This window comes from Monomorium pharaonis, chromosome 8 (genome assembly GCF_013373865.1).
Source record: "Monomorium pharaonis isolate MP-MQ-018 chromosome 8, ASM1337386v2, whole genome shotgun sequence".
Classification (NCBI taxonomy): Eukaryota; Metazoa; Arthropoda; class Insecta; order Hymenoptera; family Formicidae; genus Monomorium; species Monomorium pharaonis.
The window spans coordinates 1,356,352-1,382,723 of NC_050474.1; the positions used below are offsets into that span (position 1 = coordinate 1,356,352).

The following is a 26,372-nucleotide window of genomic DNA, read 5'->3' on the forward strand; positions in this document are numbered from 1 at the left end:
GCTGGATATCATACCTTGTCGGACACGGGAACGGGAAGAATGTCGTACAGGTTGAAAAGGGGAAGTACAACATCACGGAAGGATTTGTGGCCTCTGCCCGTGACAGCTTTGGAATCGTCCATCATGGTATTAAACAATTTATCCCGTCGCGGTGCTATACGCGAGTAGCGCGGTGTCTCGTACGAGCGACATGCGCTCGCGCGCAAAACGTTGATTGAAATTTATAGAAACACATTTTCCCACGATCTCTCTCTTTAAAGTGGAATTATTAGAAACAGTTTATCAGAGTGTCCAATAATCCAAGAGAATATAATAATAACGTCAACTAAACTTGACTCATTGAGAGTTTAGCTTCAAATAAAAAATATATAAACGCAATGTACGAAAATGACAAATATATGTGTAGCTCCACGCATCTTTACTTAATTATAAGATAGTGATGAGACAGAAATATAAAAGGACTCTTGAGCGAGATTCTTCCGGATTTCATATGCCTGGCACGTGCACGACAATATCCGACGTTCTCTTCCGCGTCGTGCTAAATATTTGCACGAATTGAGCAGAAACGAATGCTACTATACCGGACATCGTTTATTTTGGATGCCGGCCAGATCTTAGTAACGGTAATTTACGGTAAGCTATCGCAGCATGTTTCTTCCCCCTTGGGACGTCTCTCGAGGCGGATCTGGCAACCGGCGCCGTTAAAGGGCGACAATGAAGCTCCCGGACGCGGATTTTCTCTCCTTCGACGGAAAGTCGAGAGGCAGGTGGCGATGCTACGACACCGTAGAAAATGTATGCGGGCGGTGTTATGAAAAATTAAAATACGTCCCATGGGTGTATTTACGGTCGCGGTCTTGCGGTGCGAATAAGCATCGCTCTCAGTCATAAAAAACAATGTAGACTTCTGCAATATTCTGAACGCACTGTTTATGGAAATAAACAGTGAAATTCACGAGATACGTTTATATTTACCGTTTATACAAAATTGTATATCTTGCAATTTAGAATGTTTCCATTTAATGTTCTTACAATGATAATTATTGCACCATTATGTCTATTTATTGCGTTATCTGTATTTTGCAATCCAGGTATATAAGCTGCTCAATATAACTCAAATAATTCAAAGTTGGCGTTATATGTAATTTACGCATAATAAACGTGTATTGCTGTAGAGAAACGCAAAAGAGAGAAGCTTACCGAGTTGATATAGTTGGTGAGAGACAAGCCGCCGTCCCAGGGGTGCTCGAGCTCGCAGGAAATATTGGCGGGCCTTAAAGCATGGGATTGCTCCAGGGTACGTAATCCCACTGCGAACACCTGTACACTGTCGTACATTAACGCTGGTTCGGCCTGCAAAAATATGAATCCCAGCTAATACTCGTCTGATAATATAAAGAGCGTATGAGTTAACAAAAATTGATAACATTAATCAGCATTTTATTAGAATTATTTGACTTTAGATCTTGAAGGGGAGCTTGCAATTACCATTTTGGTCTGATTAAAAAATAGTAGAATACTTAAAATAATTAAATAATTAAAATCAGTAAATGTATGAGAATCATTTTGCAAGTGTTTATTTAATAATATATTTATCATATATTGACGTATATATAATTCAAGAATCCAAAATTATATTCATTAAGTATTCATTAGGAAAATTTAATAAACATTTATTAATTAAATGTGTACAACTAATAAACAAATCATCATACAATTAATTAAACATAAAGCAAACAAAAGGTGAGAATATAGAAGGATTTTTGAAAGGCAGATAGGTGCGAATTACGTGCGGCAGTGTAGCAAAATGCTCCGGTTATTAATTGTAACACTATTAGTCCCGTGTGTGCGTTTATTTCCATGAATTATGAAATTCACGCTACGTTGCCGTGTCGAAGATATGCGCCAGTTCTAATCTAGTCGTCACGACGACGGCGACGACGTCGCTGCGTTCTCGCCGGAAACGTCGGCGGAAAATGTAATATTCAGTGAGAAGAGACTATGGAAGATTTGATGGCGGCGTTGCGTGAATTAATTTCGTTCGCACGTTATTTATTCCTGTTGCATCAGTTCACTGATGATGTTTAATGTATTTTTTTTCTTTTACTTTGCCTGTAGCTAAAGAAAAGTATTAAAAAAAAAAGGAAAATGTTATATACAATAATTTTTATATTATGAAAAAGCAAATGGGGAGATAACGAGAAACAATTGATGAGCGTAAGAGCTTTTATTATTGTGATAAATATTCTATGTACAAAAAAATATCCGAATTATCACAGCAAAGATACACACACACATTTGCTATAATAAATTTATATATGTTTTTATGCATGAAATATTTTTTACAACAATACGAAATCTCTTGCATCCATTAATTTTTTTCTCTCAGCATTCCTTCATATAAAATTTATTTTCTTCGTATTAAAATTATTATATTGTAATATTACGCTCTACGTACTATGAGATTTGCCATAATAATTGATATATCTTTTATACAGACACATATATCAGTTACCGGTTTGTAATCTTCAAAGAATCGCTAATGACACCGATAACGTAAAACGCAAAAAACTCCAGCAGTTCAGTCGGAACGGTGCGGAACCGGACTATTAGCTTTCGCGATGTTCTCAGTGGAGGTTTCCGGCGGTGGCGATCGATGTGAGGCAGTCACGTCGCGAATTGATTTCGCTCGTATTTTAGAGTCGTGAAACGATGCTAAGCACGACGCGACCATTCCGTCCGCGACCGCTTCTCGTCTTCATTTCCTTCCCTTTCCCTGCACTTTCTTCCCTACATGCCGTGCGTCCTGGAAGGCACGTATTTGAGACGGACAAACATGCGGAAGCATCCGGGAAACGACCGGCGCCCGCGCTTAGTCTTGCGCGTCTCTTCATCACTCGCTATATGTTACGTCCTTTCTACTACGAGTAGTTTGTGGAGCTTAACTGTTTGCCCTGGGCTAAAGTGCGACGTGTCCTCGCACCACTCCCCTGCGTTCATCCAATATTGCGTTTCCGTTGACGACGCGCAAATTTAGCGCGACTAATCAACTTTTCCAGTGTAATTTTAACCTTTAATGCTCCCGCTTCTCGGATTTTCCCGATTTTTAAGGAATGAAAGGTTCTTCTTAGATCTTTCTTGGCATTTTCTTTAAAGTTCTGGATAGCTCTTCGAAAATTCTAACGATTGTTCTCACGCTCGAAGCGATGAAACGAAAGAGTTCCGGCAACATTTTCGTTTTCAGATGAAAATTTTCCAGGTTCTGGGATAAAATTTTTCTTCCCCAAAAATGCTTTATAATTTATTCGCCCAATGTATTTCGGCATGAATGAAGAAAATGACACTGTGATCGAGCCGGAAGTATATCTGTGTAATGTGATTCTTCAGACATGGGGAAGAGCTTTCTGCATATGGTAAAGCTTTTTCGTGTTGCATCCCTAGAGAATTAGAATTTTGATGGGAAACTGAAATGTCACAGTTTTATTTTTATACGACAAGACTGTATTTGAGTACGCAATGATTTCTTCAAAGCGTTAGTTGCCTCCGTCAAAAAGAGATGTTGACAAAATCGAAATTATTTTCGAAAATAGGATTCTCTCTAGAATATTTATAATTACTTTCACGAAGAGTTTAATGAGAATTTTAATAACACGCTGTTAATTCAAAATGTTGTTTTGCATCCATAATACTCTTTTATCCCTACACGTAAACAACTAATTCTATTATTTCTATTAATCGTGGAATATCAAAGCTCGATAATTACATAAAAAAATTTACGATAATTTCGCAAACTCATATTACGTGGGATGAGTGGCGAAAAGTTACGTGTGCAATTTCGTTCGATATTTAGTTTACAAATTATCGATGTCAAGCGCGCGTTGCGGTTTTACAATTACGCTAAAACCTTCACGTGGGACAGTAATAATCCGGAATGAGAATCCAACGGAAAGTTTGTTCATTCGCGCAAAAGTTGATGAACTGGCGCTAACGTAATTTATGCGACGGATACGCAAACGTGCGAGCGCGACAGGCGGATGAAGTGAGTGTGACTCAGGTGGGTGTGAGCATATCCTGCTTGTCTCATTTCTGCCTGGGGCAAACAATAAAGTTCCGGCAAACTATTTGTAGACGTAAATCTCATCCCGGCGAACTTGAAATCTGTCCGGAATAGCTTGCGGGCTAACTGCGGGCAGTTATGCTGTCGCTCTTTTTTCTTGCGGCAGCAAAGGTATATTTATATAATACAGCAGAAATTCTATTTGCCGGAGAAACGACTGATTCGTTACATTGTGCGGTGAAAAATTCCTAAAATTCTTCTAATAGGAGTGAGCATGCTCTAATAAAAATAGATAATTTTTTGTTTTCCTAAACGTTTCATATTTAAATATTTTTAGGTTTTTCAATATCTATAACAGACTTACGTATTTTAATATTACAGTCACAATTTTTAACTAATAAAATATAAGATTTATATTTCTACATAAAAAACCTAGAGACAAGAATATTCTACGTGGTATAGTTCCTTTCTGCGTAATATTTTATTTAAATAATTCAATAATTTATTAAGATAAAATAATAAATTTATCTTACAGATATATTTTATAAAATATTGATAATTATAATTGTTTTACTTATGATAAACTTTGTTTTAATTATATTCTACATATTACAATTTTATCTCCACTATTGAATATGTATATTGTAAGTGTAGGTTTTTGAAATATTCCCATTTATATGAAATAACGATGCAATTTTGTCGATTAATTTTTATTAATCTTGATAAAAGCATGTGTCAACGTTCACGTTGGTTAATATCAATTTCGGTAGGTATTAATGCGGATGCGAATTCGATGATTTCACAGGCAACTGAAATCATTACATGCATATCAATCAATTAACGACCGTTGTTCTATGCAATTTCATTTATTATCGCGGGTACTTCATACCGCGCGAAAATTTCGATCTATGATTATGGATGTAATAACGAATAAATTACGAGAGCCAATGAAATCGCATCCTTGCCGTAAAATTCAGTACACGTACGCACAGATTTTTGTTTATCGAAATAACGTGCGATGTACTTGACGGTATTGAGTTGTAAAGCTGCAGCGTCACGTCGTCGTGTTGCAAGCAGCATACACGGGAACGGAGTGACAGGTGTGGGTGAAATAATGCGCCCGTCAATAAAATGATCGTTATGTACGTGCGAGTGAATTTCCGAATTTTTCCGATCGGTGCACTCATTCGCTGATCGGTCGGCGCAACGCGCCGAGGCGACGAGGCGCGAGAGATCGATAGAAAGCGGTTGCTTAGAGGTTGCTGCATCCAAAATAAGAGTGGCTGTGACATTATAATTTTCCATCAGCATAAACAATCATCGTAAGAAGCAATTTTTGCAATTTGCAAAATGAACATGGAAGGAATTTTTTTTCCACGTCACATCAAGCATCTCTATATAAAAGGCCTCTTAAAAATTTTTGACGTTGATAGTTTCAAAAAAAATCCGAGCCCATTTTTATTGTGACTTTAATCAAACTGTGCATGAAATGCATGTCATTGAATTTGTATCTCGCCGTATCGTGACGATCGTACAAAATGCAGACAAGTACATTGAAATCGCGCACGTCTATGCCAATTTGTACGCGTACATTTTCCCAGCCGCCGTATTCGTCCGGACAACATGGTCCAGAGCGCAATGACGCGCGAACAGAATAACAACGGTATGCGGTACATGCGGATATTTTGAAATTGCCGTCGGCAGAAATAATGAAATCGCACGTAGGACCGGAAACGACGAGTTTTAATCGATGGCACGTGACTGGCTCTATTCATTGCCGAAGCCAAACAGTATTGACGGGACGGAAACTCATAAACCAACACGGGGCAGAAGTTGATTGTCGCAATAATCGTGAAATGGACGATCCCGCCATCGTAAACCTTTTTACGTTTAAGTTGAAAGGATAAAAACGTGCCATTTTGTCTAATTTGTTACCATTTGATGGAGCTTAATTAGCCTTAAACAATCGCATTAATAATATGATGATGCCAATGTAAAATAACAAAATGCAATTTCCAGATATTTATTATCATTAATCTTGATAAATAACATTATTCGAATCATTATCATTTATGGATATCTTCATCATTATTATTTATGTTCACGGAACTTTTCCGATTTAGCTTTGTGACATATAAAGAATTAAAAAAATAATATTAACGATATGGGATAATTCGAAACGCGAATATATTACTTCTTTTCATTATAAATTATCGAATTTTTTAACCTATATATTTATAATATTTAAACAGATTTATTTTAAAATTTGGACATAACACATTCTCGAGAAGCAATGATAAATACACTTTTTAAAATTATCCTTTTATGTTTTTATACATTTTGACTCTGTTAGATTTTTAATTTAATATGTAATTTATTAATATTATAATGTGCTGATTTTATGTAAACTTTATCGTTATACGTCTTCTTTAAATATGCGTATGGCCTCAGGGTTTATTTAATTAATTTATCGAGACGCGCGCGGTTGATGCAGACTAAGTTACGTCGAAACGTCTTGTCTCATCTAATATTGATAGAGAAATATGTATAGTAAATCACTTCAAACTTACAGTTTGTTTTTGCTCGTTCATTGACTACTTCATAATGCTCTGTAAATATTCCGAGCGACGTTTTAATTTTGATTCTCTAATCTGTCCATTATTAAAATATATTTTTTCTTAATTATTCTCCTCGTCATTTTGCGACTTTGACATCTCCGGGTAGCAAATCGCATACGGTCAAAATGCGGACAGTCACGGAATACACGCTAGAATGCAATTGCGCGTTCTGCAGGTGCGTGCGTTGTTGCGTGCATGCCCGCATCGTGGAAAAATTGCCTCCAACGCGTCCGCCGAGTGAATTCCCGGAAACCGGGAGAAATTAATGGTCGGCGATAGACGACGGCGGTTATCACTTTTTTTCCCTAGCGCTGCTTCGTTGATCGGGGTAACCGGGGGATGCACGGAACCGTACGCGTCGATTGTATCGATTGCGGCGGCTGCCGCCGATATCAAAACATTTTATCGGAGCCCCTCATGAGATCTGACAATCCAATAAAGCGTTTTCCTCTCATCGAAAAGGGGTTCGCTCGGAACATTCGCCGACAAGTGGTGAGCGTCGAGTGGCGATCGCCCCTCGTGTTGTAGTATATTTAATTCTTTTCTTCATATAGCGCGGGATACGCATTTAATTTTATTCTCTTTTGAGCGACGTTGAGTAGATTATTGTGACTATCGCTTAACAGAATTTTATCACCGCGCGGCACGAGATACGCAATTTTAATCGCGAAAGGATAAAATTTCCATTTGAGTTTCAAAATTTTAATCTTCGATTTATGAAAAGATGGAATATACAATATTGTGACAGAATTTTCCATGTATTTTTTTCATTAAGTTGAGAAAGCAGATTATCCGCAATTTCAATGCTATTGTAATGAAAAAATAAGGGATGATCCTTTTTAATAACTGTTTTTCTGACAAAAAGCATTGTGCGTAACTTAATAGAAACTGTATAATAACGAACTGTCGTGTATTTTCAAAGCAAAAGATAAAATTAATTTTCCAGTGGCGATTCACTGCCACTGGTTAATCTGGCATTACAGTTTTGTTGACAATGTGTTTAATTTAATTAAAATTGAATACAGTTGACTGTGTTTCCTATCAAAGCGCTTACGCCTTATTATGCCATGTCGGAACGAAAATGAGGTGGACGAGCTCACGCGTATTATCAGAAATCTCTTAGTTGGAAGTTGCGATAGTTGTTGCACCGTGAATACATTCTAGTTATCCGAAGCTAATTGGAGCGTGCTTTTAATTAGCTGGAGTTCAACCAACGGACAGGAATGGCAGCGTGGCTTTGCCTAATAGCGTTTAACTCGAATATACATTGAAACAATTTAAAGCTCTACATTTTTTCTGTGTATAATAACCAATAAAATTTGCCGATGTCATTTTCGATAGAATATTAAAGTAAATTGTTTACGCATGATGAGATTTGCCATATTATCGTGTTTGTATTATTCATATAATTTGATTGTAATACATCAAAGAAATCTTTGATGTTAATTAAAATTAGGATTGTATTTTTTCACTGTAGTATGTCGTTCGGATAATTAATTTTCGCATAAAAACATATAGAAAAAACATATTGACTGACTGACGTTATTTCTACCTCTAAATAAATATTTATTTTATTTTTTTATTTATATATTTCTAGTATATTTATTTTCGATTTATTTATTTGTTTTAATTGTTTTTAATCACATTTTATTCAAAATATTTATATCAATCGTATATGTTATAAAAAAATTCCTCATTTGTTGTATGTGCAAATAAAATTAGTTATTTTTGCGCGCGCGTGCACGCGCACGCACAAATTTCTACAAGTAATAAAATTCTTGAGTAAAACAAAACTTTATTGCAATAAAATTGCATGTTTTCAAAAAGAAAATCCCTGTATTGCATATGATAAAGTGATTTTCATCGTATTCGACTGATACAGGCGACCGCATAAAACTGAACGGATTGCTTCATTGGTTGAGCATCTTGACGTTCTGGAAATTGGCAATCTCGCGTGAATAATGAAGAAACTAGCAATAGCGTACACCGACCAAGTGTCCGGTTGCGCCAGATTTAAGTCTTCTTGTCCGAGTGAAATGGATTGTTGGTTAGCCATTGGACATTCGTTGGCTCTCGCGAGTTCCCGTTATGCGTTCAGCAAGGAAGCCGAAACTTTGATGTTCCCTAATCCTAACGATCCAACTCCTATCCGGATAATCGCGCCACAGAATTAGTTCGAAAAGGTCTGTCATTTGTCCAGTCCGGCGCTCGTCTCTTTCTTGAAACCCGAATTTAACTTCGCGACGAACGACGACGAATCCGCCTCACGACTCATCTCGGTGTCCGGTCTCGGTCTGTTCATTAGCATTTAAAGCGAAATGGAAATGCTTCGTCAAACTACTGGCTGTCAAGAGCCAGATCTTAACCTTTCTTGTCAGTTAAGTCGGAAATGTTGCAGGTGAGAAATCTGAATAGTTCATAGATGGCAATTGGCGAAAGTTAATTATTTCTTTACTAATATCGCTGGGATTAATAATGATGTTTTAAAGATCACTCTATCGAACGTCTCCATTATAAATAGGTATAAAACAGGGGATGTCCTGAATTGGCTTACTTAGCATTTAACAGTCATAAGTGTGAAGTGCACAAATGGACATTTCTCGCGCTACACGTATTTTCACTCACGTAAATTTCGCCTTCGAGTAGATTCTTTTATGTAAGCATCCATTTACGGATTCTCGTTCCGAAAAATTCTAGTTATAAAGATAAATGTCTTCCTCTTAGCCTGACGTAATTGAAATAAATACTACTCGGTGCACAGATTCTGAAACAAATCTTGCTTTATGTCGCGGGATTCCACAGACGTGAATTCCCTCCCTTTCCGCCGGTCTGTTTGGCAAATAGAAATTTCTTTATGAAGTCGCTGGCTTAACCAATCTTTCGCGTGCAAGCGCCACTCTCGCGCACCCGGATAACGGGAAGAGAAACGGTTATGGTCCTTATCCTGCTTGCCACCGACTACCAGGCCGCGATCCGATTTGTTTAAATCTAAGAATGTCCACAGTCTTCCCGGGTAATTTTTAACTTATCCCGACCATGATTCTAATGTAGATAATTTATCACGGTGTGCAGTGCATTACGTTCATCGATGCGTACTTGGCTGGAAGCTATTATATTATGAAAGATTTGTCGATATTTTTTCTAAAGAACTCTTTCTTTTTCTAAAGAAAAAGAGAGACAAGGGAGAAGAGAGAAAATATAAATCAAAAACTGCGTTTGATGCATCGCTTTTCCGATGGGAAAAAATCACAATACCATCTAATCATATTTGCAACAATAATTGGGATTGGCAATATTTACTTTGCTGTCAGTAAATATAACAGATTTCTGCCGCATGTTTCGATGCATTGTTTTTTTACTTTCCACATAACGAGAATTCAAAAAAATTGGCATATATCACGATATTTCCATTTATTTCATAATATTTCATATTTCTTCTAAATTTAATTTTGCAAACCTTTTAAACACAAATTACGATATCACCTTTGATTAAATTAAAAAAAATGTATTTTATCTTTTCTATTAACAAAAATTTTATTGCTGTAATACGCATTGTCATAAAGTTCCGTTGGTGAATTGAATTTCGATTGTCATTAATTCATTGAGCATTATTGAACTGCAAATCACAATTAATTGGCCGCGAGGAATTAGCGCACAATAATGAACATCTGTATATCACATGAAGAAAACACACGTTGTCCGTAGCGTGTCCCGTAATAACTCGTAATAATACGCGAAGCTGTTCGCAGCGATCGCTGTAAATTAGTTGTATGTAATCAGCCTGGTATTGACAGTTTAAGTGAACAACGGATATAATTTATGATTGTGGAACACAACTCGATTTGTTCGCGATTCCTGTACATTGCAGTACAAAAGACTTGTTTAAAATACTGTCCTGAATTGTTTTTCGCGTTTTGACAAACATGCGCATCTTTATTATTATCTCGTTTTAATAACTTTGTTATTACAATAATTAATTGATTATATGTTTATTTGAAAAATAACTTGAAACACTATAACAAGTGGATCGTATTTCAGCGACACAACGGACGTTTCGCGATTAGTAAAACATGTGTTAGTTCTTGCGGCTCGCCGTTGTAGATTTTTCCCCCAAAAAGTTCCAGCCAGGCCACTGTCGTTCCAGCCATATTTCTGACCGCTGCAGTCGCCACGCGGGAACTTACCTTTCTAGCACTGACTACACTCTGCCAAATAAAATAATAAAACCTTTTGAGTGCGAGATAGCCTGATTTATGGCACTAAGAGCAAAGGTTATCCGCTGTGGAGCAGGGATTCAGTGATTCACTGGCCAAGCGGATTGGAGAAGAGTTAAGAGAAATATGAGACAGGGGAGAGAAATCTTGATGCCTCGGTTCTTCCTTCCCTTTCTCATTAATCCCCGTATTAAGTGAAAATTAGTAATTAATAACTGTTCATTACATAGTTTAAGATGGTTTATAAATGTGTAGCTTTTTCATGTATGTGCCCAAGGAAGGATGTTACTCATCATAATTAATTCTACTGTCATACATTTTAAATATGACACTTGTTAATTAACAAGTAAACTTAATATTCTGAAAATTAACCATTTTATATATAATAATATATTTATTTACATTAAAGAATAATAAAAACATATTAATTTAATTAAACATATACATGTTAAAACATGTTATGGCAAATTATTAATTATTATTCTAAAATCTTGTATTTTACATATAAAGTTCTGAATAAAACAATTTTCGCAAGCTTCGAGCTTGCAAAATTACGTTATTAACAGCCCTGAAATATATATTCTTCTTTTTTCATCGACGGAAGCCGTTGGAGCTTACCGAATCGTGCAATTAGGCGCGTCTACCAGCGGCTGCTTCTTCATCAAGGTTTGATGTAGATCTTTCTCATTACACCGTTACATCAGCGGCTCGCATACATTCGCCAGCTTCGCGTTTTCCATCCGTGAACGAGACTGAAAAAGTCCATCTCGCCTCCGCTAGGTTGTTACCTACCTTTCTCGTCAGGAGAGTACGGTAAGAAGAGAAGGAAAACGAATGGGAAGGGAGGCGGGGAGGCGTGTTGCCGGTAGCAGACGCGCGATCAGTATGCATCTGCGGTTTCCACGTTGGTGTAACAAGCTTCTTCTTATCCGCGGCCGCGTTCTCGTCTCACTCGTTTCCCTCACGTAACAGTCAGTCTCTCTCGCTCTACGTACCCCTATACTTACATCGCGCTTCTTGTGCAACCACCCACGTCTATATTTTCCCCGTCGAAGCTTGAGTCACGCGGTGAGTCTGGAGGAGGAGTTAACCAGGTATACTCTTTTCGCTTATCTCGGCGGCTGCTCTCGCTTGCTGAAACCGCCTACTTCTTTCTCTCGACCTCCGACGCCTAAACTACGTCCTACTTCCTTTTTCTTTCTTTGGCTCTCCTGCCCTCGTCGAGCGTTGATTGTGACCGAGCTTTTTGTGCTCGGCTTTGCCGGAGCTAACTCGGTCGTTTAGCGGCGCGGAAAAGGATGGAGGCGGCTGACGGGTCGGAGCGGGGGAGACGACGGAACCTGGATGAAGAGAGTGGCACGGGGGATGCACGCTCGGAGTGGTGTCGAAACAAAAGCCGCCCTAGGTAATTTCACCACGGATTGCGTACGAGAGAGTGTGGGCAACGCGAACAGGTTGTCTTCGACAATGGAACAGCGTTTGACAATTCACTTGAAAGCGAACGGTATTATCTGGGGACCGCTCGAGAAGATTGCCGGCAAGCTCTTAAACTTGCGGCGTTCGTGTGTTTCACGTTCAACGCTTCGAGGTTTTTTAACCATTGATCGCATAGTTAAAATTAATTCTTTATTCGCAATTATTATATAATTATATATATTTATATGCTATCTCTGTTTTAATTATGATAACAAAAATTGAATTATAATGAAATAATGAAACCGTCATGCCTGTAAAAAAAAAATAAAGCTGCACAATAATTGAACTTGATTTTTTGTAGAGATTCTGTTAAATACGCGGACCTTGAAAAAGAAGAATTTGTTGCTGACGTGACGTTGCATAGAGATCATTTTTGAAAGCAAAAGGAAGTCTTAGAAAAACACGAATACGGGCTCATTTCACTAACAAGATAGAATAATAAAAGTCGCGGACTCCCTACAGCTTCTGTGCTTCTTTTGACATTTTCATATGTGACAGTACGCGCGTAGTGGATTAATAAAATTGAAAAAGACACAATCGAATCTACTATAATTTTATATTTCAAGTTGTGCAACACGAAATAATCTTAAATATTCTTCAAGCGGTATCCTTGGATTTTTCGCTCGAATTTTCATAAGCACATCTTAAATCTTACTTTCCCTTATCTCTGGCAACGTTCCCGGATAATTGCATTAGACGTTTAGTGCGGGCGCAGACGTTAATTCGAGTTGTTCCGTTGATATTCACCGATATGACCATGCCTGACAATATTTTTGCAAGCAATTAGACCGTCCCGAAATCGCTCGTATCCCGCTGCCTTGCCGCGTCCAAAATTCCGACAAACAATAAACGCGAAAAAATTTCCGTTAGGACCGTAGTCCTCGAACACCGAGCGTCCCAGAAATGGATAGCCGATGGCGCCGTTTTCTCCGCGGAAAACTTTAAGTTTTCTACAATGCGGCGACGGTAGGGGTGAAATATAGAAGTAATTTATCGGGATCAAGATGCTTTTCTCGAGTGCTTTTAAGTAAGTGAGTCTTGCAATCCGCTTTTAAAGTGTATATTACATTCGAATATTACGCGCGCTTCCGTATTGTGTGGTCTCGGGAAGTTTAACGGCTGTAGCGGAAGTAATTAGAGAACTCTTTCCCTCGTGAACCTAACCCCAGGTATTTCTTCATGAATTGTAAATGTGACCAAGTTTTTTAATCTTAGTATCGCATCTGGAATTTCAGATTGTCTATTTACAATTCGCTCTCTCCGCTGTATAGATGCGACGAACGTGGGAGACAGAGAGAGAGTTTCGATTATCTCAAAAATGGAACATCGAGGGATTTATTCGGATTTATACAGTTTCCATCTATTCTTGTAAATAAATCACGAATAAATTTTATTACTTCAGCTATCGCTTTAGAGTAAATTAATCTTTGTATCTCTTCTTAAAAAGTAAAAGTAACAATATACAAAGTATATATTTATAAAAGTGAAAATTAACAATGATAAAAAAACGCGAAATCGATATATAATTTTAAAAAGTGAATATCAAATACTCGGTGAATAAAAGATTATCTTCTTCCCATCTTTTACATTACAGCCAAATAGCGATATTTTCTGGCATATTTTTCGAAAAGGGCAAATATACATTTTCCGAGGAAATGTTAACTTTATCCTTTCGGATAGTGCTTTGGACAAAAGATCGCGCTATTCTCTCGGAGAACCCGTCGGCGCGTCCCCTCGGTTTTGTTACACATGCAAATAATCCTTCGGTGTTCCTGAAACCGGGAGAACGAGATTCGAGGGTGTGAAAAACAATAATAACCGTAAAGGACTCGAGGCACTCCGCAGAAGTTCCCGAAACAATACTATCTTATTTGAATTATTAGTGACGATTTCGAAGAAACATTTCGCACAAATGGTTTTCACATTGTACGCGAAACGTTTTCCTATCACTTGTTATAAATATCGCATATTTTGACTGAGAATTGAAGAAAAGTTGCTGTTTGTAGAGAGAAGCGAATAGATTTCGGTTCAGCGATGTGAATCGATGTTTGTGGAGATTCGTTGCGAGATCATACGTCTGGAAAATCAATTTGTTTATTCGGGTTTGAACGCAAAAACGCATTTCAGTCATTTGCATTAAATCAATCGCAGAAAAGCACGAATTGTGAATAAACTGAGAAATTTGCATGTTAACCGCACGATTCATTTCATATAATATAACATTTTTTATAATTAAATAATACTGCATAACTCTGGTATTTTTAACATAATAGAAAGAACAAAACTATTTTTTTCATTATTACTCTAAAATACTTGATTTAAATAAACGTTATTAATACTATTCAAATTTTTTTACATTAAAACAAATTTTTTACAAACAAGTATAAATATAAATATTACTTGTTTGTAAAAAATATTACTAATTTGATATAAAATAATTATTTATAAGTGGTATTAATAACATATATATTTAAATCAAATCTTTTCTGTAGTATAATAATGAGAACTTTCAATATAACTATTAGATTAGAGTGTATTTGTTTCTATCTATTACGTTTTGAACAGAATACAAAAATCTAGAGAATAGAAGATTCGAGAGTTCTCAAATCTCCAGAGACAAATCCAATCGATGACTCGAGAACTTAAGAAAACTGAAACTACAGAAATCCCTTAAACGAGCAAATAAAATATAATTAAAAATAATAACAGAGATAAAAACATTGACACAGGAAAATATTATTAAATTAATTCAAAAATTAATGTGTACAAATTTATAAGTGATCGATGAGTTGCGGAAGCTCAACAATTAAATACATGCGCTGTGCGACTTCTCCGTGAGTACGTACGGTGCTTCATTGACACGCCATTCAGCGCATTCACGTCTGCACGCATGTGCGTGATACAAAACGCGATTACGAGCGGTCGTCGTCGCGACGCGGTAACGGAGTTTCACGAAGTCGTCGTTGCGAAATTCTGATCTGCATCTAAATTGGAAAAAAAGCGTTAAGCTTCACGCGTTGCGGACGCGGTCGCAGATTTTTACATGCATAACGGATAATTCTGTTTACCACATTATCAGGTGAAAGAGTGGCGCCTTCCTCGAGTTTCCTTTTTCGCATGTAGATTCATTGTTCCGAGATTATAATATAAATAATAAAAATTAAAAACAAAATCTTTTTTCTGTTACGTAATAAATACATAATTATTTAGAAAATAAATAGAAATATTCATTTTTGTTTTCATTTATTACATTAATAGGTAATTCTGATAATATCGGGTGAGTAATGTTTTGTAAACTGGGGATTAATGCAATGTAACTTGTTAATGAGGAAAATTGTTTGAACGAATAATGTGCATACGTGTTATTTTGCCGTAAATGAAAATTGTAACTATGCAATTTGAATGGAATGCTATACAATTTAAATGCAAATACAATTTCTTTTTCCATATACGTCATGAGAAAATCATATATCATAATTTAATATAACCGCTGAATTGACTAGAGAAATATGTGCACAAAGTACGAAGTCAAACGTTGAATTTCCATTTCCCAATATCGCAATATCTGACTATTTTATGTAGATTTTATGATAGAATTTTATACACGCACGCGTTTGTTCTTTACTAATACTGTACATACATTTTTGGGGGATCAGGAAACTAATAATAAAATCAAAATCATTCTGAAGCAAGTGTGTTTTGATGCTATTTTTTTTTACGTGATCAATATCCATTAATTTCGACATTCATGGTTTTAAGTCTGTTTATGTAAAATTATGAAAGAAAAACCCTTTTTTGCTTAATATTTTTAAATTTTATCGTTGCTTCAAAAAAGCAATGCTTGTTACTTTGATAGCAATGTGGCTGTTGTTACCCACAGTATTACCCACAACGTGGCAACGCATACGTTGCTTTGAATAGCTTTCAGTCGATTTTATCGCTCCATAAAGCATTCGATGATGTTGACGCACAGGCACTGAAGCCATAGGTGCACTAACGTATATGCGACGTGACGATAAATTGTTTTACATCTTTCATTGAGATCTTGCCAATCTTTCAAAGGTGCAATGTAGCCTGCCATCGGGTGCAAAATTATGGCCGATAAAACATTATTGCAAGATGAAAGTGTACCTCAGTATATACTTGTTATGGATTTGATATGGAAACTAATCGTAAAATGTGATATTATTATACGAACACCAATTTTCCTGGATGAATCTTTTTCCTTTATCAATATAAAATGTATTTTCTACAATCGAGGAAAAAAGATCAAAATAAGGTATAACTATTAACGATAAAATTTCTTTCTATTAATTATAATTTAATATTCTTTAATTGAGAAACATTTTGTCTGTTCGTTTTCGAATTATCCCTGCACAGATTTACGTCGCGCAATGGATTAGGCTCTTTTCTGCAGCAGTTTCATACATCAATATTTTATAAATTGTATTAATACTTTGAAAATAGATTTTTAGTTAATAGGTTTTAGAAAATAGATTTAAGTTTTATTTTAACGAGTCAAAGTTTATCGATTTTCCATTCCAAACCTTTTTACCCTTAAATCACATAAATCTTTGCGTTTCAAGCCTTACATTTTACAAACCTCATTTTTAATTGTAAAAAATTGAGAGACATAAATTATCTTCTCAAATATACGTAGTGCAAGTATTTCTATAAACAGAAAGCTCATGTGCACTTACCTGGATGATCCTCGATTTATTGAGGATCGTGTTACCCGACAGCTGATAGCGTTCCATGTCCCTCAGGATACTACGTACGCCAACGTCGTCCGCGTCGACCAAACGAAAGGCAGTGATATTGACAAAATTGTACTTGAAATCCTCGAGGTCGAAGGTTTCGATATCCTGCGGAAAAGCGAGCGAGCGAATCGAGTCGCGGACCAAGTGGATGTTCACTGTGCGTTTCAATATCCCTAGGATACTTACGAAAGTCGTGAAGAGGTAGTGATACTTGTAATCATTCATCTGCAGCTGCAGGATCTGCAATGTATGCGAAACGATACGGTCAATCGAAACTGCTCTCGCGAAATAGAATATACATGTAAAATGTGAATCAATGATCTCGAAATCGAAGCTTGAACAATTTTTATGTGAATTATATCGACGTTTACGGTTACTTTTATCTCACAAGTATCTTTCTTCACGTATGAATTTTTGAAACGATTCTCGGGATTCTTCCTCAATGAAAATTTATTCAAACGTCATGTCTCTCTGTAATTTTTTTAATATTCAGTTTTGCATGCATATTTTTTATAATTGAAGAATTCTCTTCGGTAAAATATTTGAAAAATAACTTGTATAAATAAATAATGTATAAGCATGTAAATATGTAAGACGAGAAAATGTGCATGTAGAACAAAAGATATGTAAGATTTACCATTCGTAGAAAATGATGCATGTGCTCGGGTTTTGTGTCCACGATGATATTTTGAACTTCCTTGCTCTTTATTTCGGAAAGGACCTGCCTGTACGAGTCGGGATCTGCCTGCCGGAGATCGACTTCGATTCTCGATGACTTCACTAACTCCCGAAGCTTCACCAGTCCTGAAAGCCGCGGTAGATTATTTGTCGCGGCGTACGTCACATAAATTAATATACAAAGAGTTAATTTCTCTGAGAAGGGTTCGAGGACATGATTGTCGATGTAAACGCGAGCGGATCGTTTGTTTCGCGATCCTCGCGGGAATTATCAGGTCGGTCGCTTAATGACACAGAAACCCGTGAATCGCGCTATCCGACGAAATCAATACTCTCCAGCGCCTAAGTAATCAAGGTATCTGACTTGCAGGTCTTCCGGGGAGACACAAGCTCTGCTCTCTTGCAAGTTACCGGCGGGAACTTTGGTTCTTGAGATTCCGACGCGTGCCGGAGACGGGCGGCAACGTTTCAGCCTGTCAATTTCCTTCGGCACGAAGTGCCGAAGTCAAGATAATCTTTCACGGTAAACTCTACCCATGCAAACGATTCGTTGATTGATGCGTTCAGGTTTGCTTAAGGGCATTGACATCTAATCACGTACCCATCACACGTTTAATCATGTCGAAAAGTTTACGTATATTAGGTAGCAATTTTATCTTTGTTTGCCTAAAGACTTCTAGTCAAAAATAAACAATAAAATCATGTACAATTGATCAGTTTTCTATAAATTTTCGAATAATTGGCGTCAATCATTAATTTGACTTGAGATAGAAAATATTATGTATGTACAAATGTATATTTACATTTTTCCTTTTAAAAAAGAAACATGGTAGAATTATTTGTGCAAAAATTTGATATAATCACAGTTACTCTTTAAGAAGTGGAAAGTAGAGAAGAGAAACGTACTTTATCGTGTATTCCGCTCAAGTGTTAGCAGTAATTAATCTAGAAGTGAGTAAGAAACCGAGTTTAATTGAAGCCGTGTCGAGCGGTAACTCGAGTAAGACCAATGTTCTCATGTAAGCAGATTTTGTATCCTGAGGGACAACATCCGACGACTATCTTGGGGAACACTATGAATAACCGCTACAATAGCTCGAAGTTAAGCGCGCATGTTTCATACGTACACCAATACCGTGACAACCGTGAGCGTGATATCTTTGCGACGAGTAATCAAGTCGCGCATGAAGAAAACGGTACTGTGATAATAAAATTACTTTGCGTAATAGCTTGATAAAAATCTGACACAAGTAATAATCTACACTACAAATATTAATTAATTTATCAGTTCTTATCGTGATATTATTACAATAGCTCCTTGATTATCATTTCAATATTTATCATTTCAATAGTAAATTATTGTAATTTGACAAATTTGATTATTAAAAAAGAATAATTATAAATTAAATGTACCTCGCGTGGTACGATAGTGAAAGGAGTAATTAAACGCAAAGAAGTAATTAAATTGTTAGCTGTTACAGCCTGAATCGAAAATAATAAGTAGAATATTTCTCGCGGTTTGTGGTGTGACTCGTTACAGTTTAAATTATGAATACTTTGCGTACACCGGGAACGAACTTTCATGGAAGTCGTTTAAAACGGTGGGGTTTTAATTAAAATAGCATTTCGAGCGTTTTGCTGCTCTTTGCAATTTCACAGGTGATATGTGAGATAAAGAGAAAGAGAAAAAGAGACGGAAAGCGACACTTTTTATTAAAATTGACACGGCGGCAAGCCATAAAGCGTAATGCATTATTGCGAGTTGCATTTCAAATCGTTATAACAAGATAGTCCGTGAACATACCTATGTGAACTTGGCACCCAACTTTCATAAAAAAAATTTTTTTAATGCGCATTCGATTGTACCCGGTTTGTACTCGTTTGTACCACTTTTTGTTTGGTTTATACCTCAAAGGAGTAAAAGTTACAGGGATTTAAAAAATCGTCAGCACCCCACTTTGAGATACAGTAATCTACCGAGTGCCATTCGATTAAGCATCGTTTGTACCTGTTTGTACCACTGCCGGTTTCGTTTGTACCTCTAAAGGGATGATTGGACCGAATTTTTAAAACAGGGGTTGATGCTATCTTCGCCAATTTTGAAGATAAAACAAGTAATACTTTCTATAATTTAGAAAATATTTCTTATTTGAAATAAATATTATTCATTTCCTATAAAATATGTTATTGGTACTATTCGAATGAATATTTATTTGAGTTAAGCATTCTTTTCTGCAAGTGCATAGGTTTCCCGCAGGGGACCACTTAAATATTTTTTATGAAAGTCGGATGCCAAGTTCACATAGGTCGTGAACATTCATCAAAGTGGAAGGGCGGCACGTCGTTTACGATTGTAGACGATGTGAGAGAATTGCACCATTTACAGATTACTAACTAGGGAATTGGCATTGCCCGGTTTAACGTACATTGTGTTTAAAGGGTTAACTGAGGAAGACTTGCGTTTCCAGGGAGCGAGGCGTGTCGCGCGGAAATGAGCGTGATGCAACGTAATTTCTCTTACTGCGATCCGCGTCGCGGTTTTGAACTTAACGGCATGATATTATCCCGGCGAACATTGAGAAATGTTTTTTGCTGTTTCGCATGCGTAATAAAATCCAAAGAAATGTAAGGAAGAGTTGCTGAATGCGTAACAGTCGTCTAAATCTCATATTTTCAATATATAATATTAAGCAGCATCTATAGTGACAAAAATATGAAATAAATGAGAAATAAATAATGTAGACAAAAATATAACATTTTATTTGTATACAAATCAAATATGAAATGTAATGAAACATTAAGTGATACTCATTCTTCTCTACAATATGTTCCATGATCTGTAGGATGCTTTTATATTTGAAAAGGATGATAATGATGACAAAAATCGATAATAAAAAACAAGTAGAAATAGAGATCTCAATTATTGGGGAAAATAAAGAATCGAGTATTGTCGATGTTGCGTAAATCTTGGGAGAGATCTATCAAGTAGGTACCATAATTGATTAAGTCACTTGTAGGGTTCTATGAGGGTTCTCTGCGCAAAAAAAATTGCGAGCTGAACCGAAAGCGGAGGCTACTTGACGATGACAATAATTTCTCCGGGGAGTCGGAGGACTGCGCGGAAACGTTCGTGTCTATTCCCAATGGAAGACAGATTATCATATTGGCTTTTTATACACTCTAATGACGACCACTTACGATTCGTGCTCGAAATGTCGATATTCGCCTCGACAGTGCGAAATATTGCGCTGAGTCGGCTCGCACGAAAGGAAGCTGTCAACGATTACTTGCCTTACTCCTTCTTTTTTCGCTCCTCGCTTCGAGTGGATCGCGCGGTGACAGACGATCGAAATAATTGGATCGCCGGCTGTCTTAAACATGCGCATTTCAAGAGGACGGCCGAATGAATATTGGAGGCGCGAGCGAGCGGCGGTAGCTGAGAGATTCGATTTCGAAGTACTTTGAGAAATGGCGCTTTGGAATATAAATGCGTTTTTGGCTATGTAGAAAAGATACTTGATGACGCTTTTTAATAATATATTCCGAGAAAGTAGATGGGACAACTTTTCTTGCGGAGCCGCAATTATATTCCGACAAAGAACGAAGAAAATATAGCAAATGCTTTTGTGAAGAAGTTGCCCGCAAAAAGTCGCATAGTTAATTCTTCCAAATTTACTAAGGTCTTATATGTGATATTCTAAAGCATGCTAAAGTACATCTCTTAAGAATCTCAAGATCTTTTTAGTTGAACATTTTATAACGACCAGAGAAAAAAGAAAGTATAGCGCATTGAACGGTGAGAATAATGAAATATAAATGTACTAAACTGAAACCGCTTTTAAAAGTGCAGTCTAAAATAAATAATTAAAAAGAAATAAAAAATAAAAATGTTTGGTTATTCGTTAACAGCGTTTTTTAAATAAAAGTACACAAATTGCGGCTTTAAATAAGAATGGTTTAATTGAATTTCATTTATTTCATTCGCTTTATATTTCTCGCGCTCCTTTTTATTACGCAATCTCTCAACGAAATAAAATATAATATTACCGCGTATTTGTTTCAAGATGTAAACAATTATTACGTTTTACAACGATTTGCCGTCGCTGATTTATCGATCATTATCAGATAAGGAGAAATTTCTTTTAAAGTGATGTTACACGTACGAGTCGACTTTCATTAACTGCGCCAAGGACCGCGCGAAGAGGCTTGTTTTCGGAAGGTCTGATCGTTCCATCGGGACCGGTCGCTCGTGCGGAAAGACGACATATCGTGGAACTTCGACGATCGCCAAGTTATTCGAAAAGTTCACGAAGACTTTCGCTGCGTCTAGTCTGGGAGCGAAATCCCACTCCTATGCCCCTCTGTCGTCATGGTTTAGCTATCGTGTAAAACATACGCGCTCGACTGGACACATTTCACGGGACGGTCATAAAATTCTCATTATGACAGAGAGAAATTCTTCCTCGCGTACGCAAGAATGCGCACGGCGGGATATCCGCGGAGAGGGTCTCCGCAAAATATGGCAGCGACCGCGTGTAATTTTCACGAATCGCTCATGCTTCGTTCTCCCTGTAGTCTTCGAATGCTCTAATTACCGAATTATTACGCACAAATTCTGCGAATATCACTGAGGTTTGTATTTAAGAGCAAAACCATTTAGAGCACGTGACTGCAAAGTTAGAGAAGGGCAAGCACGTTTGGTAAAATTTGAAAATACGTGAGATAAATTATTGATCTTTCGAATAATATTCGAGATACGTGAAGAAAATGACTGATAATGATAGTCACTCGGCGAGAAGATTATTTAGAATACGTGACTGAAATGATTGACGGCTTATTATGTTTAAGATATGAAAAGCACAGATCACGTTCTCCCCTTAAAATTTATAATGCGTGATAAAAATGATAAGCTATCGTAATTAGAAGGCATTAAGGATGTATTTGTAACATTTCAAAGCATTATTAATGAGAAAGAGAGAGAGAGAGAGAGACGTAATTTACAAACTATGTTTACTTTAAAAAATTATATCCTTCGCTTGTTCTTTAATATTTTTAAAGAAAAAAATGATTAGGGATCCATATTCAAGATTCAATATGGATATTCTTAAGAAAGTTAAGCGCAAGGTGCTTGAAACTTTCCATCGCATAAGTCCTGTAGATCCTTAAAATACTGCCGGGCTGTCATTTTTATATGTTATAAAAGTACAAGGCCACATCGCCTGGTTTGGACGGATCTCATGTAAAAAGGATTTGATGTTTCATCCTTGTAGTAGCGAACTTTACGGGACGAGCGAATTGTAGAATAAGAAGAAAATATATAGGTAGAATAAAATCGTACATGAAATGTCGAAAATACGAAACACATGTATTACATGTAGCATTAAAAATTTCGCACTTTTCCAAAAGAGATGCATCAACTATTACGGAAGTTATAATGCATATTCTGGTTTTATTCTACGGTTTTATTCTAAGTCGCGCGATATATCCGTGATAAAATTCGCGAGATGCTAAAACTTTTCAATAAAAATGTCGACTGCCGTAAAGAAAAATGAAAAACCCAAGCCGAAGGTTCTTCTGTTTTTTTTTTTTTTTTCACCATTCTGCATCGAAATATAAAAATGCAGGGTCGCGCGTTGAACGGGATCGTCGAATCGTCCTTCCGCCAGCGACTCCATTATTCTGAAGGGTTCCGTGAGGAATGCGGAGATGGTGAGGAACGACGGAGATAGTGGTGGAACGGGCGGAGGGGTAACCTAAGAAGGGTGAAGGGGTGAGAAACGCGGAGATGGTTGTTCGATAGAGTGAGCGAGTCTTGGAAGTTCCACAATGGACTGTGATGGGCCAGGTTGAAGGTTCATTGGCGATTCTCGGGACGTAAGGACACGGAATCAGGTTGGCGGGAGCACGAGATGGGCACGAAACCGTTTCGGCCACTCGACGTGCTCCTTTTTTCGCGTGTAGAAAAAGCGGAAAGTACCATCACCTCTCATGGTGAATTTTCCAACCCTCCCCCGTGCTTTTCCACCAGACGAACGAAAGCCGATCTTATTATACCACGGATTGAAAACCCGACGCTGAATTAACTGTAAAACATTAATCCACCTGGCGGTGGTTTCACCTCGGCGTAACTTCGATGGAGTCTGGTGTGTCTAGAGATGTAATTACGACGTCGGAATCTCGCCGCCGACTTTCCTGCTGAATAATGTCTGACGAGCCGGAGAGCACGTAATTCAGTTCATATAAAGATGGACGAGCGTGGAAGAATTTTCGCTCAGTTTATCGCGCCGTATTATTCGCACGATATTACGCCGTTATTTCAATCGGAACACTCTTTCATGGCGTAGCGTGAACTTAATGCTTCCGTTACTACTTTCCGCCGCGTAATTTAACGCTTAATGTGGCTGTCGATCATTTATAAAGTAACGCAAGAACGGCATAATCTCACATTAGAGACAAGCGATAACATTTCTCGCTCTTTCGCTATGTATTAACTGAGGCTTAACAATGGATTGCCGCAGTGCCGCCGGAGTGACAGTATCAAGTGACGCTGGCACGAGCGGACCAGCGGACGGTGAGTCGTCGTGTATCTCGTAGGTGCAAAACTAGACAGCTCGGGTTGCGCGCGGTCACGATTTCTCTCAGCTCGCCATTAACAACGCGCGTATCTGTATATACGCGCGAGGAACTTGGGCATTAATATTACACGTACGGACACGAGACTTCATTGTAAAGTCTATGCGCTATATCTGCCGGCGGAGTTATGCGGAGCGCGTTTATTGTATACACGAGACAGGGTTTCCAACCGGCGTGGCGCGACATTGGCGGCTTGATTTTGCTCGTTCGTTCGCCCTTAACGCGCGATATCTCCCTCATGCGCGAGCGGAAGCGAAACGCAATTAGGACTTGCGCAAGATAAATGCGTTTCTCGCGGCCAGATGACGAACGACGACGCTTCGTGTCGAATGTAGAGCGATTAAACATCAAACACTAAAATAACGTCGTTATCATGATAATGAACATAGGAACGTTTTTGTTAATATAAAAAGAGAGAAAGAGAGGGAGAGAGAGTTCCCTCTTTATAGGTTGAAATATTACGATATTCTCTGTACGTATGCTATTTGGAATTCCATTTTCGTTTGAAATTGCAGACGAGGCGAAGATGTTTGAACTTTTTGAGAAAGATCTGAATTGACATTCCGCGGCAGTCTAAAGGCATATAAGGAATAACGATTACGGAATTCTTCAAGTACCAATAATCCATCGTCATAGAAAGAGAGAGAAAGAGAGAGAGACAGAGTTCGAAACATTCGTGAGATAGAATTAAATTAAATTGAATAAGTATCTTGATTTTTTTTTGCCTAATTGCGCGTGTAATTGGCGTACTTTGAATTCGCGCATGCGGTAAAATGCAGGACGAGAAGCAAGGAGGAACGCATTGGTCGCTTGATTAGATAGGATGCAGTGATTCGAGAAACGCGCAAAGTGGATGGCGGTTGTTACCGGTCGGGGAAGTTTCCGTGTCGTCGCGGACGCGGAAACTCCACGAGACGGAAAACGAGTAAAGTAATCGCAAATCGATATCGGCGGTGGCTCTCTAAACTACTTGAAAGTTGAAAGAGATCTAATGCCACGCTGTTTGGCTCCCAAGATAGCTAACGGAACGCTCGCGCGGTGGTCGTCACTTGCCCGTCGATTGAATGAGTCAATTTCACAAAATGCCCAGCGTCCATCTCTCGCTATCAAAGGATAGCCATCCGAAGTGATTTAAATTACGAGGTCGAGTAACCATCCAAACTTCCGATTCGTCAATCTTCTTATATGCATATATGATATCAAATGTAACGTAGGGCGACAGCTAATCCGTGATTTTGTAACGATGTAACAGGGAATGGTTGACTCGAGAGCTTCTCAAGTCTAAAGCCGTAAAGTCGACACTGAAACCACCCCGAACGACACGTCACGTCGCATCGCCGCGACAATGTTCGATCCCGATAAGGTAAGACGAAATTTCGCTGAACGAATCGCGGGCTTGTAACGGCAAACATGCTCGAGACGTGTACGATTTCACTGTGCCGAATCCCTTACACCTCGCGGGTACATAGCACGCTGGAATTGAAAGTGTAGGAAACACGGAGAACCCGGAGTCCCGGTAAATCTCTCGAGGAATTCAACGCCGGCTCCGGCGAGGGGCGGGATGCGCGAGAGTTGGACGAGAGATAGCGCGGGACTGGCAGGGGGTCAGGGGCGTTCTAATCGGCTTGTACGTGTACTTTCCTCACAAATAGCTAAGCTCGTTGTGGAGGGCGGTTAAGCTCGGGGGATGTTTTCATCAAAGGTGGTTAAATTCCAGGGAAAATCCCGTGGAGAGACGCGGAAATGAAATTATCGACGCCGGCAGCAAAGTTGGATAGAAAAACTTAAGATGTTACCGCACCGTTGGTTGGGCAAACGCGTCGGTCCATTGCCGGTAGACCGGTTTCGTTTTCACTTTGCCACGCGCTCTAACGTGTGTTTCATTCGACTGCACGTATACGTCGCTTTTAATCGCACCGTAGTCGAAATGCCATTA

At 38.0% G+C, this 26,372-nt stretch overlaps 1 protein-coding gene and 2 long non-coding RNA genes across 6 annotated transcripts in view; 1 reads left to right on the plus strand and 2 right to left on the minus strand.

The window, feature by feature from the left end:
* LOC114254302 overlaps nt 1–26,372 on the plus strand; it is a 137,319-nt gene that overhangs the window by 39,632 nt on the left and 71,315 nt on the right. The window lies entirely within an intron of this gene.
* Nucleotides 1–26,372, minus strand: part of LOC105840633 (glutamate receptor ionotropic, kainate 2) — a 113,923-nt gene that overhangs the window by 37,961 nt on the left and 49,590 nt on the right. For all 4 annotated transcript variants that reach the window (XM_012687623.3, XM_012687620.3, XM_012687621.3 and 1 more), the window contains exons 5-8: nt 17,763–17,929; nt 17,312–17,365; nt 17,066–17,230; nt 1,201–1,353 (exon numbers count right to left, since the gene is read on the minus strand). In XM_012687623.3, coding sequence (XP_012543077.1) covers nt 1,201–1,353; nt 17,066–17,230; nt 17,312–17,365; nt 17,763–17,929 — 539 coding nt within the window. The remainder of the gene's footprint in view (nt 1–1,200; nt 1,354–17,065; nt 17,231–17,311; nt 17,366–17,762; nt 17,930–26,372) is intronic.
* LOC118646816 lies at nt 10,100–14,643 on the minus strand. The gene is made up of 2 exons (XR_004964244.1): nt 11,508–14,643; nt 10,100–10,880 (listed from the first exon to the last, which is right to left on the minus strand). It is a non-coding gene; the product is annotated as an uncharacterized LOC118646816 (long non-coding RNA).